We start from the raw sequence: 16508 nt of genomic DNA, 5'->3' as shown, positions 1-16508 counted from the left end.
CCTCTCCTCTCCTCTCCTCTCCTCTCCTCTCCTCTCCTCCCTTCCCTTCCCTTTCTTTTCTTTTCCTTTCCTTTTTTCTTTTTTCTCTTTCCCATATTTCTTTTTTTTCTCATTTTTTCCTATAAAGAAAGCTATTAGACCTGGTTAGTTGCTATATTCTTTTCATTTATGATCTTCCTGCCTGACAGAGTCTTTCTGATGCCTTAGCTTTTCAGCTGTTAAATGAACTACGAATATGGGTTACCACTGACCATCCTAGTAAAGAAGTTTAAAAATGTGGGGTGTAAGAATTGAGAATGGAATGATCATCCTTCACTTAATACAAACACACTCAAACACAAACACACACTCACACACACACATTCACACACAAACACACACACACACTCACATACACATACACACACTCATACACATTTACACACCCTTTCTCACACACTTACACACACTCTAAAAATTTGCTTTATGCATTCAGTATATTTTGATCATATCTGCCAGTTACTCTCCCTTCTAATTCCTTCCAGATCCCCCCCCACGTTCTCCTTCTCAGCTTTATCTCCCTGTTTACACACACACCCTCTGTTTTATACAATTCCACACCACACAGGTTCACACCCTCTGTTTTACACAATTCCACACCACACAGGTTCAGCCACTTCCTTCTGCTTGCTCTCTTCATTTTTTTTTAAAGTGGGAAACCCTTTTGCCATTGCATCCTATTAATAATAAAATAGATGCCCAGTTGAGGACACATTTTACGCTGTGACTCGGAATAGGTGGGGACCATGTGCAGGGCGGGAGGGGCAAAGGTCCACCTGCTCTTTCTCATCAGGCCTGCTGTGTAATGGGACATCCATAGGATGCTGCAAACACAGCCTGCTGTCTTCTGTCCTGTCCAGGAAAGTGGCTGCTGAGCCCTTAGATAAAATTCATGAAGTATTTTAACGTTTCAATAAAAACCTCTCGCTTAATCATTTTCACTAAATTCTCAGGAAAAGAAAATTTCCCTAGAATTCCCGCCACTTTTTGATCATTTGGTCTCAAAGCTTCTCCTTTCAATAATTAGCAAGTGCTTTATGACTTACTTTATTAATTCAGTAATTCATTTACTGCAATATTTAGTCTTATTACAGTAGTTCTCAACTATAAAATTGATTAAATGTCATCCCATGCCTCAGAAAAGTTATGGATATTTAATATATTTGACATATCCAAAATAGCACTTCAAAAATGATCTGAAATATATTAAATAAATATAAATATCAAAAAATATACTTGTCAGCAGAAGCAACAATGGAGTGGAGTGCAACAGATTTCCATCTAGAAGGCTCATGTTCTAATTCCAAACTGATGGAATTTGAGTCATTACCCTTTTCAGAATGGTTAAAAATACATTCCCAATATCGTTTTCACTTTAAATCAAGCTTATGGTAAAAAAAAATTATATGTATAAAGACAATCTCAGATTACTTGTGTTCATCATCATATGTCATCCCAAATCAATGTTGATAAATAGCAACAGCATATTCTAGGCTCACCTTCCATCTTTTCTCTGATAGAATATTTCTTCCTTTGACCACATTCTCATGATCAAACTTGTGGTCGTGAATTTGTAGATGTTGTGAGCGCATCTGAGAGCTCATAACTTTGTTCTTAGTTAATATTCTTTTTGCCACATGCTGCAATTATGTAGACAAATTATTAACACATTCAATGCTATATACCTTTTGAACCTATGAGTATTTTGTTTTCAAAACAGAATTTGATAAGACGGAAAAAGGACAGAGACTCTATGACCAGATAACAGATATCTAGCTGGTACTCTGCTGTAGCCGTGCATATGAAAAAGAGAATTTGAAAAGGCCATGCCAAGTGGGCTTTAAGGTGCCCTGGGCCCTTTCCAGTTTTCTCGTCTTGACCAAGATCACGAACGTATTTGTCCAAGGGCAGTGGTGTCTTCCACTTACTTGAGTCTGAAACCTGATATAGTACTTTTACATTATTTTGTTTGATTTGTACCATCCCTTGGAGAAATGACTTTCCTTTTCTCCAATTATGAGACCCCACCCTCTACCCCTGCTGCTCACACGGCCTATGCTCACATGGCCTAGGTGGCTCTTAGTTCTTTTCCTGCATTGGCTACTATTCTATAAAGTATCTTTTCTTTCCCAAATTTAATGGATGATATGCACACATTATTCTTTCTGTAGACTACCTAGCCAGTGAAGAAAGCAATGAGTCCCAGGCTATATGAGAATTTACCAGGTATTAAAATTCTTATACTCGGTGTATCTGTTTCCCAATGATGGGTATGCTCAGAAGTTGTATAGTGGGAAACCACTGGCCCAAGGAACAAATGATAAATCATCAAAGGCTGTTTTCATGTGTGAGTGCAAAGGGGTTTAGCAAATGCAGCGCACTCTATTGCCTTTGGAAAAATTAAATACATGCAAACATTACTATTTCTGTGAGCTCCTGGAACACACCCCTTCCACACATCAGCTGAAACATTTGATCAATAAGGAAACAACATACTTGTCTGTCTTCAGAGTCACCGTGAGAGCACCAGGGACAGCTTCTTGCTTATTTCTCTGTTCTTGCCATCCAGCCAACACAGCCACCATTGCTATGCGCTTATTACGTGTTTCTGTGCATCTGTCCTCCCCAGATGAGGTCAGGAAGCAAGTGGTATTGGTTCACAGCTGCTTGGCCCCCACCTGAGTATGTCTGGATGCCAGTTAACCAAACCGACCCCATAGTCTCTGCTGTAGGCTCTGTACTTTGTGACGGTGAGCCTGCTCAGTCCATGTTGAAATGATTCTTTTCTTGTTTTAAATATTAGGTCACAATTCAAGAAATAGAAAGTAAAATTGACAGCATTGTAGAGCTAGAGGAAGAAGCCCAGTCCTTTGCCCAGTTCGTCACCACGGGAGAGTCCGCTCGCATCAAAGCCAAGTTGACACAGATAAGAAGATACTGGGAGGAGCTCCAAGAGCATGCACGGGGCCTGGAAGGGACAATTCTGGGCCAACTATCACAGCAGCAAAAGTTTGAAGAGAATCTGAGAAAGGTAAGAATTGGTTCTAGTAAATTTAAGTTACATATTTAGTATTATATGGAAGTGCAGTGAACATTCCAGAAAGGGAGAAATAAAGAAAGACTACCTGCGAATAACCCAACAAATGGTTACTTAACTAGGTTCAGAATTATTTATATGGTGCCTTTGGAAAGAGATATACAAATGCCATTACACATTGTGTTAAGGTTAAGTCTTAACACGTTTTTTTTTTTTCAAATAAGATGTGTTGGTTTTTAGATTCCAAAGATGCATGATTTTAGATTGTGATAAAAATCATTCCCAACAGATAGATTGTCGTCCTCTCAATAACCTTCTCTGCCTTGTTATGTATCTTAAATTATTTTTATGTCCCACCATTTTTTTATTTTAGATCCAGCAATCTGTGTCTGAATTTGCAGAGAGGCTGGCTGATCCGATTAAAATATGCTCCTCAGCTGCAGAGACATACAAAGTTCTCCAAGGGCATATGGTGAGAGTGTACAGCTATACTTTTTCATATTCATCCACTCAAAAGAATTGGATACTCCTACTTGAAAGGAAAACAGTAAATATTTCGAGAGTTAAAGCTGGAAATATTTTGTTAGTTAAGAAATTAAATGGTCCAAATATAATCATTTGTTGTGACAAGACACCCAAGTATGCAAATGAGTTTCTATATATATGTATATTTATACATATAAAGATTATATATACATATATATATTATAGATATGTCTATATTTGCTGGGATGGGAAGATGGGTCAGTAAGAATCTGTTGGATCCCAGCACCCACAGATAATCAGGGCAGGTTCAGTGACCTCCTGTAACATGCAAGAGGCGGAGACAGGAACACAGGAGCAAGCTGGTTAGCTAGACTACAGAACTGGTCATTCCGTGTTCAGAAGAGAGCTTCCCTCAATTAACCAAGTGAAGAGTGATTGAGAAAGACACGCAATCTCAAATCTGAGTTTCCAAATTTATGCACACATGTGACTACACATGCAAACACACCCTGGCATACCACAAAGACACACACTGAGAGATACATTATGTGTAAATGAGCATATATATTATGTACAGATTTCTCCTCTCATCAGAATATGTGATGTTTTCAGATTAGCTCTTTAATGAATCTCTTTTCCCTTTGCCACCATTAAATGTGAAGGAAAATTGACACGTGCAGGTCAGATTTTACACGCTGACAGCCGTGTTTAGATGTGAGTCTGTCCATTCTAATAGATTTCAGTGCTCTTCTGACCTGGCTTCTTAACTCCCGTTTATTGTCAATCTTCAGCAAGACAGTTGACAACCTTGTGAGAGCATGGGGAAAGGTGCAAACAGAGAATCATGCATAGAGACACGAACAGAAAACATGTTAACTCATAAGCAAAACAACACACACACACACACACACACACACACACACACACAGTCTCTACTTTGTGAGCATCATGCACACATGTCTTTATTATAGAAAATGGGAATGGAAGCAGAGAGTAAATGATTAACAATGAACTTTTGGAAAGAGTAATGGATCTAGACTGATTGAATGTGTTCAGCAAGAAAGCATCTCTACTATTTATATGTTTTAATATAAAGGAGATGAATTAGAAAAATACAATTTGATAAGATGATTTTAACATTCAACTAATGTTAAAACATGGGAAAAGATAGCATTATGATTTTTTTAATATTTAGATTTTAGAAGAAAACATTTGGACCCAAGTCATTCTCTCTTGAGTTTCTGATGTGGAAAAAAAAAAAAAAAGGAAAAAAATTGAATGTGTCAGGATTTTTATGAGGATTAATTATTAAAGATTTAATTTTTATTTTTAATTATGTATATATGTGTATGGGGAGGTATTTGCACGTAAGTGCTGTGCCAGTGGAGACCAGAGTGGGCAGCAGAGTCACTGGAGATGTAGGCATGTGTAAACTGCCCAGTATTGAGTTCTTTAAAAGAGCATCCCAGGGTTTTAACTCTATCCATGAAGATTAAATCCACACATGTAATGAAAATAATGTAATACCTGCTACATTCTGAGTTCCTATATCACCAGTACCAGCATCAGCATCATCCCTGTATCACCAGTACCAGCATCAGCATCATCCCTGTATCACCAGGACCAGCATCAGCATCATCCCTGTATCACTAGTACCAGCATCAGCATCATCCCTGTATCACCAGGACCAGCATCAGCATCGTCCCTGGCACCAAAACCTACATCTATGAATCTTTGTTTATATTTCTGTAGATATAATAGCACCTTATATGTGATTTTTGTATAGAAAGAATAGGATTTTAAAGTTTCATATATTCAGCATATAATAAATAATAATTTTTACAAATCATATTACTTTGAGGTTGCTTAAATATACAGTCTCATGTTCCTTTTTCCCCCCCAAGGTGTTATGTCTTAGGCATGATTTTGCCCTGAACATAGTTGTCATGACAACTCTAAAGTAAATAAACAAACAAACAAACAAACAAATAAGCAAGCAAGCAAGCATTTGTTACCAGGAGTGCTATGGAGGACAGAGGACAACTCACAGAAGTCTGTTCTCTCCTGTACCGGGAATATCAAAGTCAGTTATCATGCTTGGTCGCAAGCACGTCTACCCAATAAGCTTTATACCCAGTCAGAGCTTTATATTCTTTTTTTTTTTTTTAAGAATTATTCATTTATTTTATGTAGCTGCCCTCAGACACACCAGTAGAGGGAGTCAGATCCCATTACGGCTGGTTGTGAGCCACCATGTGGTTGCTGGGATTTGAACTCAGGACCTTTGGTGCTCTTAACCACTGAGCCATCTCTCCAGCTTCATAGCTTTATACTCTTAACTGGGGAAAGTCTATCTCCTCTCTTTTCACAGTCAGTGCGTCTTGCTGCAAACCATGGCAGGATGCTCTTTAGTACCATGGTTTGCCTTTGTGACTGGAGGCAAAGACTCTGTCATGAGGCGTCTTACTGGAAAAGAGGCCCTGCTTGTCCTTGTGGGTGCTATTGTCCAGCTGTCCCTCTCAGCCACAGTCCTGACTTCTGGGATTTCAGTGACCTGAGGTCAACGACACTGAAGGGAAAAAATTCTAGAAATAAATAGTTCATACATTTTAAGTAACCTACATGACTGTAGGAAAAGACCCGACAGAATGAGTTCTCTCTGCTCTGTCCTCAGGATCTATGTCAAGCCCTAGAGTCCCTCAACAGCACAGTTACCATGTTCTCAGCCAGTGCCCAGAAGGTGGTAAACAGAGAGTCCTGCACCCAGGAGGCTGCGGCCCTACAGCAGCAGTACGAGGAGATACTACACAAAGCCAAAGAGACGCAGAAAGCACTGGAGGACCTGCTGGCCTGCTGGCAGAGGTGAGCAGCTCTTGCTCTTACTCTCCATGCTGGACAGGAGAATACAAATGAACTGTTCTGTAGGTCAGTTCCTCATGTTGTGGTGACCCCCCCCCACACACACACACCATAAAATTACTTCCCTTGCTACTTCATGACTAACTATAATTTAGTCACTGTTACGGATCACAATGTCATAATGTAAATATTTCTGGAGATCAAGGTTTGCCAAGGGGTCATGACCTACAGGTTGAGAGCTGCTGCCCTAAGTGGTGGGAAATAATCACCCTAGATATAAGACGAGTGAATTTGGATGTCTATTGTGAGGTATTCATTGAGCCATGGACCGGAGAGTAGAGAGGAAGCACGTGTACCTTTACGTATTGTACAGATGTGAGGGTTGCCATGGAAATGAAGGAAATTTATCACTTTGATATGCAGGAATGCTACAGACATTGTGCATCATTTGTGACAGGTCCTGTTGGACTTGCTGACCCGGAGATTTTTGTCTTCTAGTGTCTCAGTTGAAATCTCATGATTTGTCTCTCCTTTTTTTTTTTTTTTTAGGTTGGAAAAGGGACTATCGCCCTTCCTGACCTGGTTAGAGCGATGTGAAGCCATAGCCAGTTCACCAGAAAAGGACATTTCTGCAGATAGAGTCAAAGTAGAAAGTGAACTGCAGTTAATACAGGCAAGTTCAAGGGGCGGGGGATGAGGACAGAAATGGAATGGTCTTGTGTGCTTGCATTTTTATGTTAATTTATTAATTAAATGTCTAAGTCCTTTAATTATTTAACCAGCCTGAAACCATCATTTGGCATCACTGAAACAAGGAGTAGTCTGGACTCAGACATGATAGCAATGGGAACTTTGTAGTGACCTGTGAAGGCAGTATCTTAGAGAATTCTCTAGTACACTGTTTACCATCCAAATATCATTAGCATTCAAGGATAGCAGGGAGATGCAGAAATGTGTAGATAAGCTATATCAATAGCTTCAAGTATAATAGTTCTTCCTTTGAACATATATGATTTTTTTTTTTAAAACAAAAGGTGCTTTTTTTGTAAGAAAGAATAGAATGTAGAAAGAAATCAAGAGTGATTGTTGCATTCAGGAACAACAGAAAAAATTAAAAAAGATGAAGGCCCAATGGGAAGACAGAAAAACGGCGTGGCTTAAAACATCCTTGAGAAGCCAAAAAGAACACTTTTATTATTGAAGTCGCAGACAATATGGATGACTTTTGGTATGTTGATGATGTGTTTAGAGGATGCTATCTGTGCCAGGAAAGACAGAAGGCAAAATTATTTCTTGAAAGAAATTTATCGTATGGTAGACTCATGACTTTCCCCACCTCTCTCAGTGTAGCTAGAAAACAGAGCAGCAGCCCCCGCTAGTTTTACATTGTTCCTAAAAGTCACCCAGGAGACCTCTGGTGTGCGAACCTACTGCCCACCTTCTGCCTTTTTCCTCCTTGGCTTTGGAAGGATGCTGTGTGCCTCTGGTCTTTTCCTCTTCTACCTTGTGAAGCTTGAATGTTCTTCATCTTCCCTAACGGTACTTTCCACAAAGCCCGTGACTGCCCTAGTGATGAAGGGACTCTGGCTCCGTTTGGTCCCTTTATACGAGTGGAACGGTAGTTTCAAAAAGAGAGGCACAGATCCATGCTCTGCTTTTGTGATGCTTGTGTTTGTCTTCCTGTTGTTACTCCTTCCCATCATTCAATGAAGCAAAAGATAGTGACCAGGTAGGTGCCTGCTGTGAGCCAGGTGCCACATCGGATACTGAAGCTGTAAACAGGAACAAGGTTTAGGCAGTGAGAGGACTAAGAGAGACCGCAGGCCTCTGTCACAGGGTCAGAACACTGCAGTGTGAGCCAAGTCTCCTCTGTGCTGTGACCTGACAACCTTGTTCACCTCCTGCTTACCTCCTGCCTTGCTTCCCAGATGTCTCCCCTCAGGGTTCCCCTTAGCACTGAGTTCAGCTTCCCCTGGAGGTCTTCCCTGTGATGTGGGAGGGTACTTCACCCTTTTCTGACTGCAGTTTTGTTTGCATCCTGAATGGGACCTTGAAGGGAAGCAAAAAGAAACAGCTTGATGAGCCTTTACTACCATGGAATGACATCTCATTTGTGACTTTTTTAATTGCTGTCACTTTGCTGTTATCTTTGTCCTTTCTCCTGTTAGTAAGAGCCAAAGGTTTTTACGTTGCTTCGGAGGACCCCAAAAAAGTTCACGTTCTAATTCATCAAAAATAAAAATAAAGCCAATGTATTACATAGAAATAAGATGAATAGCTCTTAAGTTCTTCAGTCCGGCCTAATAAAGTCTCTAAACAGAGCAATACCATATTCCCAGTGCCTGGAATAGCATCTTGACTTGATCTCTTTTGTAGTAGATTTTCTTTGATTCTCTTTGTCGACTCATTGTGAGAGAAACTCACAGCTTCAAAGTTGCCTCACTCTATACCCAGACACTGAAAAAAAATCCTACAGGCCTTTCTATCATTTTAAAAATTGTGTTAAATGTGCCCTAGAGCCACCGATAAAACAAGCAACAAGTCTCTCTGATCTTTTCATGAGAACGCAAAGCCAGTCTCCAGTGGTCAGTCCTGTCAGATTGAGACCTGACTTGCCTTCCATTCTTCAGGCCCTGCAAAATGAAGTTGTGTCCCAGGCCTCACTCTACAGCAATCTCCTGCAGCTGAAGGAAGCCCTGTTCTCAGCGGCCTCCAAAGAGGACGTGGCGATGATGAAGCTGCAGTTGGAACAGCTGGATGAACGCTGGGGAGACTTACCACAGATAATCAGCAAAAGGTTGGTTCCTCACAGAAGGCCATCTATTAATGTGCCCTTGACTACAAGGGTGAACCGTGTGTTCCGTCTTGAGCTTATTTAACGCGGCTGTTCGAGGTCTGGTTCTGAAAGAAATGAAACCTACTTTATCTGTCATATTTGAATCCAGGATATCCCTCAGAAGTGAACAGGAAGTGGTATGGAAACATAACAAGGAATTCTCTAATCCAATAAGTCACATCTGGCTGTCACCCTGAGGGTGGGCAGTGGGGAGGAATGGGGGTTTGGGGTGCTTCTGGGGACTGGGCAAGGAAGAAAGAGGCTTAGACTGGAGCTGGGTGGGGCAGAGCACAGGGAGAGGTACCACTCTGCATGTGGTGATGACGCTGCTGGAGCAACGGGCACAGCTCAGATGTGGTTGAGGGGTGACTTGGTGGGGAAACACAGAGGAGGAACAAGTCATCAGAGTGGACAGTGGCTCACTGAGACCAGGAAAACCACAAGAAAGGCAGGGCGTGGGGCTTTGGGTGTGCTCCGAGGTCTGGCTTGTCTGTGCATAACAGTTTTACTTCGCTCAAGACAGAAGATCCTTCTACAAAGTACAGCAGGAACCGCTCTGTTCATGGCCACTGAACGCCCCTCTCTCCCCGACAGGATACACTTTCTTCAGTCCGTGCTGGCTGAACACAAGCAGTTTGATGAACTGCTGTTTTCCTTCTCTGTCTGGATTAAGCAGTTTCTCAGCGAATTGCAAAGGACTTCAGAGATAAATTTAAGGGACCATCAAGTGGCTCTCACTCGGCACAAGGTAAAACGGATCCTCTCGAGACGAAAAATAGATAGATTCAGAAAGGAGAGATTGTTGACTTTCGCTGACCCGTGTAGATCTTGTCTGCTGGACCTGGGATCTGAGGACTGGAGGGAATGTGGCGGACTAGAGTCTGATGCTGTAGACAAACTTCTTTCAGTTTCAGTGGACTTGTCTACACGAATGCATCAAAGGAAGCAATGATCCAAGGAAGGTTTTTTTGAGTTCAGAAAAAAAATGATCAGGAAAACCTGTAAATAAATGTTATAAATACTAAATATTAACAGAGCAGCCCTTTCCCAGAACTTCCTCAGGACAGACCAATTTAAACACAGTTGTCTCGCATGCAGTGTAGATCGTTTCTCGGAAAGCAGGCAAGCAAGGCAGAAGGCCACATCCAGATTCAGGGTACACTGACCAGATTGGATTCTAGAGCTATGAGCTGACATGCAATAAGAATAAACATGCCTTATCAATTGAATATAAACGTTTGTCACAGGAGGCATGAAGTCACACCTTAAAACAACTCAGGGGGCAAAATGCACCTGAGGTAAAAAGACCCCTGTCTCTATCCTGGCTCTCTCAAAGGTCCCCAAGACATCGTTCAGCATGCACCATCCTTTTGACTGTGTTCTGACAAAAGTCTTTCATTCAAAGGGACAGCACACTTAAATACATACATGACAATAATTTAGATTTTTGATTTGTATAAAAGATGGCTAAGTAATTGAACTTACGGATCCAGCCCATGTGTTGGGCAGGTAAATTAAACAGATAAAAAAAAAATCCCTTTGGGTAAAGCAGGGTAATTCCAGCCAACAAACAAACAAACAAACAAACAAACCACCCTGTAATTTGTAGCACAAAGTGTTAAGGATTTCCAATTTTGAGTTTTCCATTTTGTTTTGGTCCCCAAACCAAAGACTAATACAAATTCCAGTGTTTGAAAGTCTCATTTTTTTTTCTGAATTAACTACTCAGTGTGAAAGTGGCTACAGATTTATGAATTATTAATATTCCCCTTACTTGTAACCTACGAGTAATATCTATTGTTGTACTATTAAAATTCAAAATCATATATTGATCAAGCATTGGGATGCAGGTGTTTCCTTATAGACTTCATATAAAACACTTAACTAGTTTCTCAGTGTCTATTCGATGTTGGCTCTATGCCCTTTCATTTTTTTTTTTTTTTCTTTTTCTTGCCCTTTCTAAGAAAGGAGAAGTCAGCCTCCAGTCTTCAGGACAGGAGACAGGTTTACAGCTTAAAGCAATGATTCTCAACCTGCAGGTCACAACCCCTTTGGGAAATCGGACGACCCTTTCACAGGGGTCACATATCAGATATCCTACATATCAGACATTTACAATATGGGCCATAACGGTGGCAAATTATGGTTATGAAGTAACAACGAAAATAATTTGATAGTTGATGGTCACCGCGACATGAGGAACTGAACTGTCTTTAAAGGGTTTCAGCGTTAAGAAGGTTGGGAACCACTGGCTTAGAGGAAGGCACTGGCTGAAAATGTGTGGCACTCCAAAGAGGCCGAGAGAGAGCCACTGCTTTCTGAATAACTCCATTTCAAAGGGATGGCTCTCAGGGTATTCAGTGACCAGACCAGAGGCTTTCCAAAGACTAACATCCTAAAGGGGAAGAGAGATTGGACCCACGGAGCAGGTTTTCTAGAGGGAAGTCTCTTAAGGACAAAGGAGAGGTCTGGAGTAAGAAGTTGCTTAACTGCCAAACTGGGGAGGATCCATGGTCAAGATTAAATGGTTTCTTTGTGGTAGGAGCAATATTAACATTGAGGACAATCTTCTGCTGGATTTTAACTATGGTTTGTTGTGAGCTGATCAAAATCCTACACTGTTGTCTCAAAGAAAGCATAGATGTGAAAATAATCAAGTCAGAGTTGTGTTCTGTATGGCACACATAGATGAGCAACATGGGAATGCTTACAAATGTTTACAAAAGCTTCTTTACTACAGATAACTTAAAGATAATTTATTTTTAATTATGCATACATGCATAGACGTGAGTTTATACATGCGAATTCAGTTGCCCACAGAAGCTGGAAAAGAGCACGGGATCTACTGGAGATGAAGCCACAGGTAACTGTGAGCCTCCAGGAAGGGCACGAGTCACTTTTAACCACTGAGCCATCTCTCCAGCATCTGTGGATGACTTCCAATGGCTAAGCTACAAGCCGAGGAAAGGGCTGTCAGTAAAATGTCACTCAAGCACAAGGGCCAGAGTTTGATCTCCAGTATCAGGTCAAACACTCAGACGTGGTAGTTAGTATGTGTTCTTAACCCTAGCTCCAGGTGATAAGTTGATCCCCAAGGTATGCTAGCCAGCCTGTCTCACCAAGTCAGACACCTTAAAGTTCATTGACCATGATGGGGAGAGCACTTGAAGGAGACACCCTTCACGTTGACCTCTAGCCTCCCCATGCATGTATGCACACATGCATCCTAAGGCACACATGGATAAGTATATACACTCAGGGAAATACAACTAACTAACTAACTAGCTAGCTAACTAAATGCTAAGCTATAGATTGACTGTACTATATACGGTGTGAAAGCAAACCCTCTGGTTTATCACCCTCCGTGATAGCTGTAGGTGTGTCTGATATTCTAGGACTTTCTTCCCTTCCAGGACCATGTGGCAGAAATAGAGAAGAAAAGAGGAGAGATAGAGCGTCTTCAAGGTCACTTAGCGCAGTTGAGGAGTCTGGGCAGAGCCGAGGACCTTCACCCACTGCAGAGCAAGGTGGATGACTGCTTCCAGCTCTTTGAAGAAGCCAGCCAGGTAGTGGAGAGGCGGAAGCTGGCTCTGGCACAGCTAGCAGAATTCCTCCAGAGCCATGCCTGCATGTCCACTCTTCTCCACCAGCTCAGACAAGCAGTGGAAGCCACTAAAAGCATGAGTAAGAAGCAGTCTGACTCCCTCAAAAAGGACCTTCAAGATGCCATTCAAGATGTGAAAACGTTAGAATCCAGTGCCATCAGTCTCGATGGCACCCTGACCAAAGCCCAATGCCACCTGAAAAGTGGGAGCCCTGAGGAAAGGACCTCCTGCAGAGCCACCACCGACCAGCTCTCTTTAGAAGTAGAGAGGATCCAGAACCTTCTGGGAACCAAGCAGGGTGAGGCAGATGCCCTGGTGGCACTGAAAGAAGCGTTCCGGGAGCAGAAAGAAGAGCTGCTGAGAAGCATTGAGGACATTGAAGAGAGGACAGACAGGGAGCGGTTGAAAGAGCCCACCCGCCAGGCTCTGCAGCACAGGTCAGAAACTCCATGGATGCTGGAATCTGATGCTCGTGCTAAAATTCATTTTCCTGCAAAGCTTTAATGATGCTCTATGTGGGCAACTTGGTCTTCTTTCTGCTCTATCTCTGTGTGTGTGTGTGTGTGTGTGTGTGTGTGTGTGTGTGTGTATGTGCAGGTCCGGGGTGGATATTCTCAAACTGCTGCCCAAGTTGGGCTTCAGAGCCCTGTTGGTTTCTCCAATCCACTAAAAAGCATTTCTGGGTTTACCCAGTCTTGGCTATATGGAAATCTCCCTGTACTTCAGTGAGCACTACGTTTGCAAGGCGTGGAGAATGGAAACCTCTGTCCGAGCCAGTTTGGGAAAAGGTGGGCGAGGGCATAGAGTGCACGCGTGCCCTCTACAACACAGCGTCAGACTGCATGGATTCTGGCCACATGTTATACATGTACAGATATAGATATTAGGGGACGTAAAATCAGGATTGCTTTCTCATAGTAATATTTTATTAAAGGAGGTAATTTGGGTTTTTCATAAAGCTTTGGGAGAGCTCTGTTGATTTTAAATGAAACAACTCTGCTGCTACAAGTGTGTAACACACACACACACACACACACACACACACTCACACACACATATTCCAGAGCTTAGAAAGATTTTTCTATGATAATGCAGAAAAAAAAAGAAAGAAAAAGAATTCAATGACATAGCATTAGCCTTCTTTGCGAACTCCTGTACTACAAAGAAGACAAGATAAAATTTCAATGAAAGGTTAAAACAAACAGTAAGGGTGATTTTCAGTATCTTCTGAGATGCAGTCATTTTACAAAGTGACTTTGAAAAAAACCTCTTTGTCACTTGATACATATTAGTTTGATTGTCGTGTCGGAAGTTCCCCCTGACTGTGTCAATGTGTGCTTTCCGATCTCATGGAGCTAGAGGAGGAAGTACTGGTCCATGGCTTCAGGATATTGCCACTAAAGCAGCTCTTGACGTGACAGGTTGAGAGTGTTCAACCAGCTGGAGGATGAGCTGAACTCCCATGAGCATGAGCTCTGCTGGCTGAAAGACAAAGCGAAACAAATCGCCCAGAAGGATGTTGTGTCTGCGCCTGAAGTGGATAGGGAGGTAAACCGCTTAGAGGCGACCTGGGACGACACTAGACGACAAATTCACGAAAAGTGAGTTGGAAGCCTCCTGATTCTGCTTTCAAAGTTTCCTCCTCAATTCATGCCGCTACTGCTGCTGCGAACAGCCTGTTGCTTTCTAAATGCGTGATCAATGGCCAGATGGCTTTTTTTTTTAAAAAATCACCGCATGTGTAGGTGTTCCAGCTCCTGCTAGGAACATCAAAACTTTCAGTCCTTTAGAAATATGTTAAAGTTCTTCTCTTACTATGGCCAACACAGGTGAAGTTAATGTTTAAAACAAATTATCAAAACAAGAGTGCCTAAAAGCAATTATTACCAGCCACTGTAAGATGCTACCATTAGAATGCTAAACTTTGCTTCTTTTGTTATATTGTAATTGAGTTCGTTATATTTTAATTTCTTATTGCTCATTTTATTGTAAGGCTCCCCCTTTCCTCCCTATGGAATTCTCTGGCAAATGCATTTGGTGGACTCAGCTATTGAGTTTCATAGTGTCAGTTCTAACAATAGAAAACCCCTCATGTCTTACCCCCCATCTCTCTCTGTCTGTCTCTGTCTGTCTGTCTCTGTCTGTCTCTCTGTCTGTCTGTCTGTCTGTCTGTCTGTCTCTGTCTGTCTCTGTCTCTCTGTCTCTGTTTGTCTCTCTGTCTCTGTCTCTCTCTTTCTGTCTCTGTCTCTGTCTCTGTCTCTGTCTCTGTCTCTGTCTCTCTCTCTCTCTCTCTCTCTCTCTCTTTCTCTGTCTCTCTCTCATATGCCAGGAACTGTCCTTCTGTCCTTGCAACCCTTGGACCACTTTACATCTGTCCTTTCATCGCTTTCCCTACATCATGTGTGAATAGTTCAGTTTTTAAATACGCAGTTGCAAATTCCATCGATTGGATATACCACAGACAATATAGTCACTTGTTGATGGTCAAATGATGCATTTCCAGTGTAAATCATTACATCTTAAATATTTATGGATATTCACATTCTTGATTTTATTTTTAACCTAAGTGAAGCTGCTTGGTAAGCATATGCTTAAGAAACTGACAAGGAATTTCATCGAAGTATCTACACCAGGAAATCTCCAGGAGATATACATAGTTTTCTATTCTTACTACTGTCAAGTTTTATACATGTGATTGATTGATTGATCGATTGGTCACCTTCTAACAGACATATAGAAGTAGCTCAGGTTTTTAACTTGTATATGCCTGGTGATTAATGGAATAGGAATATAATCTTTATATATACATATACATATACACATACACATATACATATATATACATATATATATTATTTAATGAAATATTTACTGAAATTGGTTAGTTTTTCTGTTTGGTCTAGTTTGCTTTGAGACAAGGCTTCTCTATGTCCATAGACCAGGCTGTCATCCATAGACCAGGCTGGCTTCAAACTCACAGACATCCCCTTGTCTCTGCCTCAGAAATCGGCTAGTTTTTTTAAAATTGTTGTTGTTATTGAGGGTTTTCTTATAACAGTGCAATTCCAAACAGAATCTCTACTTAATTTTATATGGAATTGATGATTATAATTGTTATTATGTTTTAAAAAATAGCCTAAAGTAGTCAGTAATCTTGTGAAAAGGTAAATCTGGGAAGATAACTCAGTGGGTAGAGTGTTGGGTATCCAAGTATGAATACCTGAATCAAAAGTACCGGCCCAGCACTCACAGAAAACAGAGGGTGTATGTACGTCTGCAGTCTCAGACCTCAGCACCCACAGAAAACAGAGGGTGTATGTACGTCTGCAGTCTCAGATCTCAGCACCCACAGAAAACAGAGGGTGTATGTACGTCTGCAGTCTCAGACCTCAGCACCCACAGAAAACAGAGGGTCTGTCTCTGTAATCTCTGTATTGGAAGCAGGAGGATTACTGAAGTTTTCTTGACAGCCAGATTCGTTGAAATGGCAACCTCTGGGTTCAGTGACAAAGTCTGATATGGAAAAACAATGCAGAGATGGCTTGGGAAAATATGCGATGCTGGCATCTGGCCTTCACGGGCCTGCACATATACATGTGCACATACACATACAAACAGGAACACACAACTATTTTTTTTTTTTTTT

General features: G+C 41.4%; 1 protein-coding gene across 10 annotated transcripts in view; it reads left to right on the top strand.

Annotated features, from left to right (window-relative positions):
• The window catches only part of Syne1 (spectrin repeat containing nuclear envelope protein 1), a 493437-nt gene that overhangs the window by 195602 nt on the left and 281327 nt on the right, over nt 1-16508 (top strand). For 9 of the 10 annotated variants that reach the window (XM_029532807.1, XM_029532799.1, XM_029532800.1 and 6 more), the window contains 8 exons: nt 2843-3070; nt 3450-3548; nt 6237-6424; nt 6971-7094; nt 9052-9218; nt 9852-10005; nt 12671-13299; nt 14284-14463. In XM_029532807.1, coding sequence (XP_029388667.1) covers nt 2843-3070; nt 3450-3548; nt 6237-6424; nt 6971-7094; nt 9052-9218; nt 9852-10005; nt 12671-13299; nt 14284-14463 — 1769 coding nt within the window. The remainder of the gene's footprint in view (nt 1-2842; nt 3071-3449; nt 3549-6236; nt 6425-6970; nt 7095-9051; nt 9219-9851; nt 10006-12670; nt 13300-14283; nt 14464-16508) is intronic. The other variant, XM_029532801.1, reaches the window with a different exon arrangement.

The sequence above is a fragment of the Mus pahari genome, chromosome 21 (genome assembly GCF_900095145.1).
Source record: "Mus pahari chromosome 21, PAHARI_EIJ_v1.1, whole genome shotgun sequence".
NCBI classification, from domain to species: Eukaryota; Metazoa; Chordata; class Mammalia; order Rodentia; family Muridae; genus Mus; species Mus pahari.
Note: the sequence above shows the minus strand (reverse complement) of the source record. Positions and strands in the feature narration are given on the sequence as shown.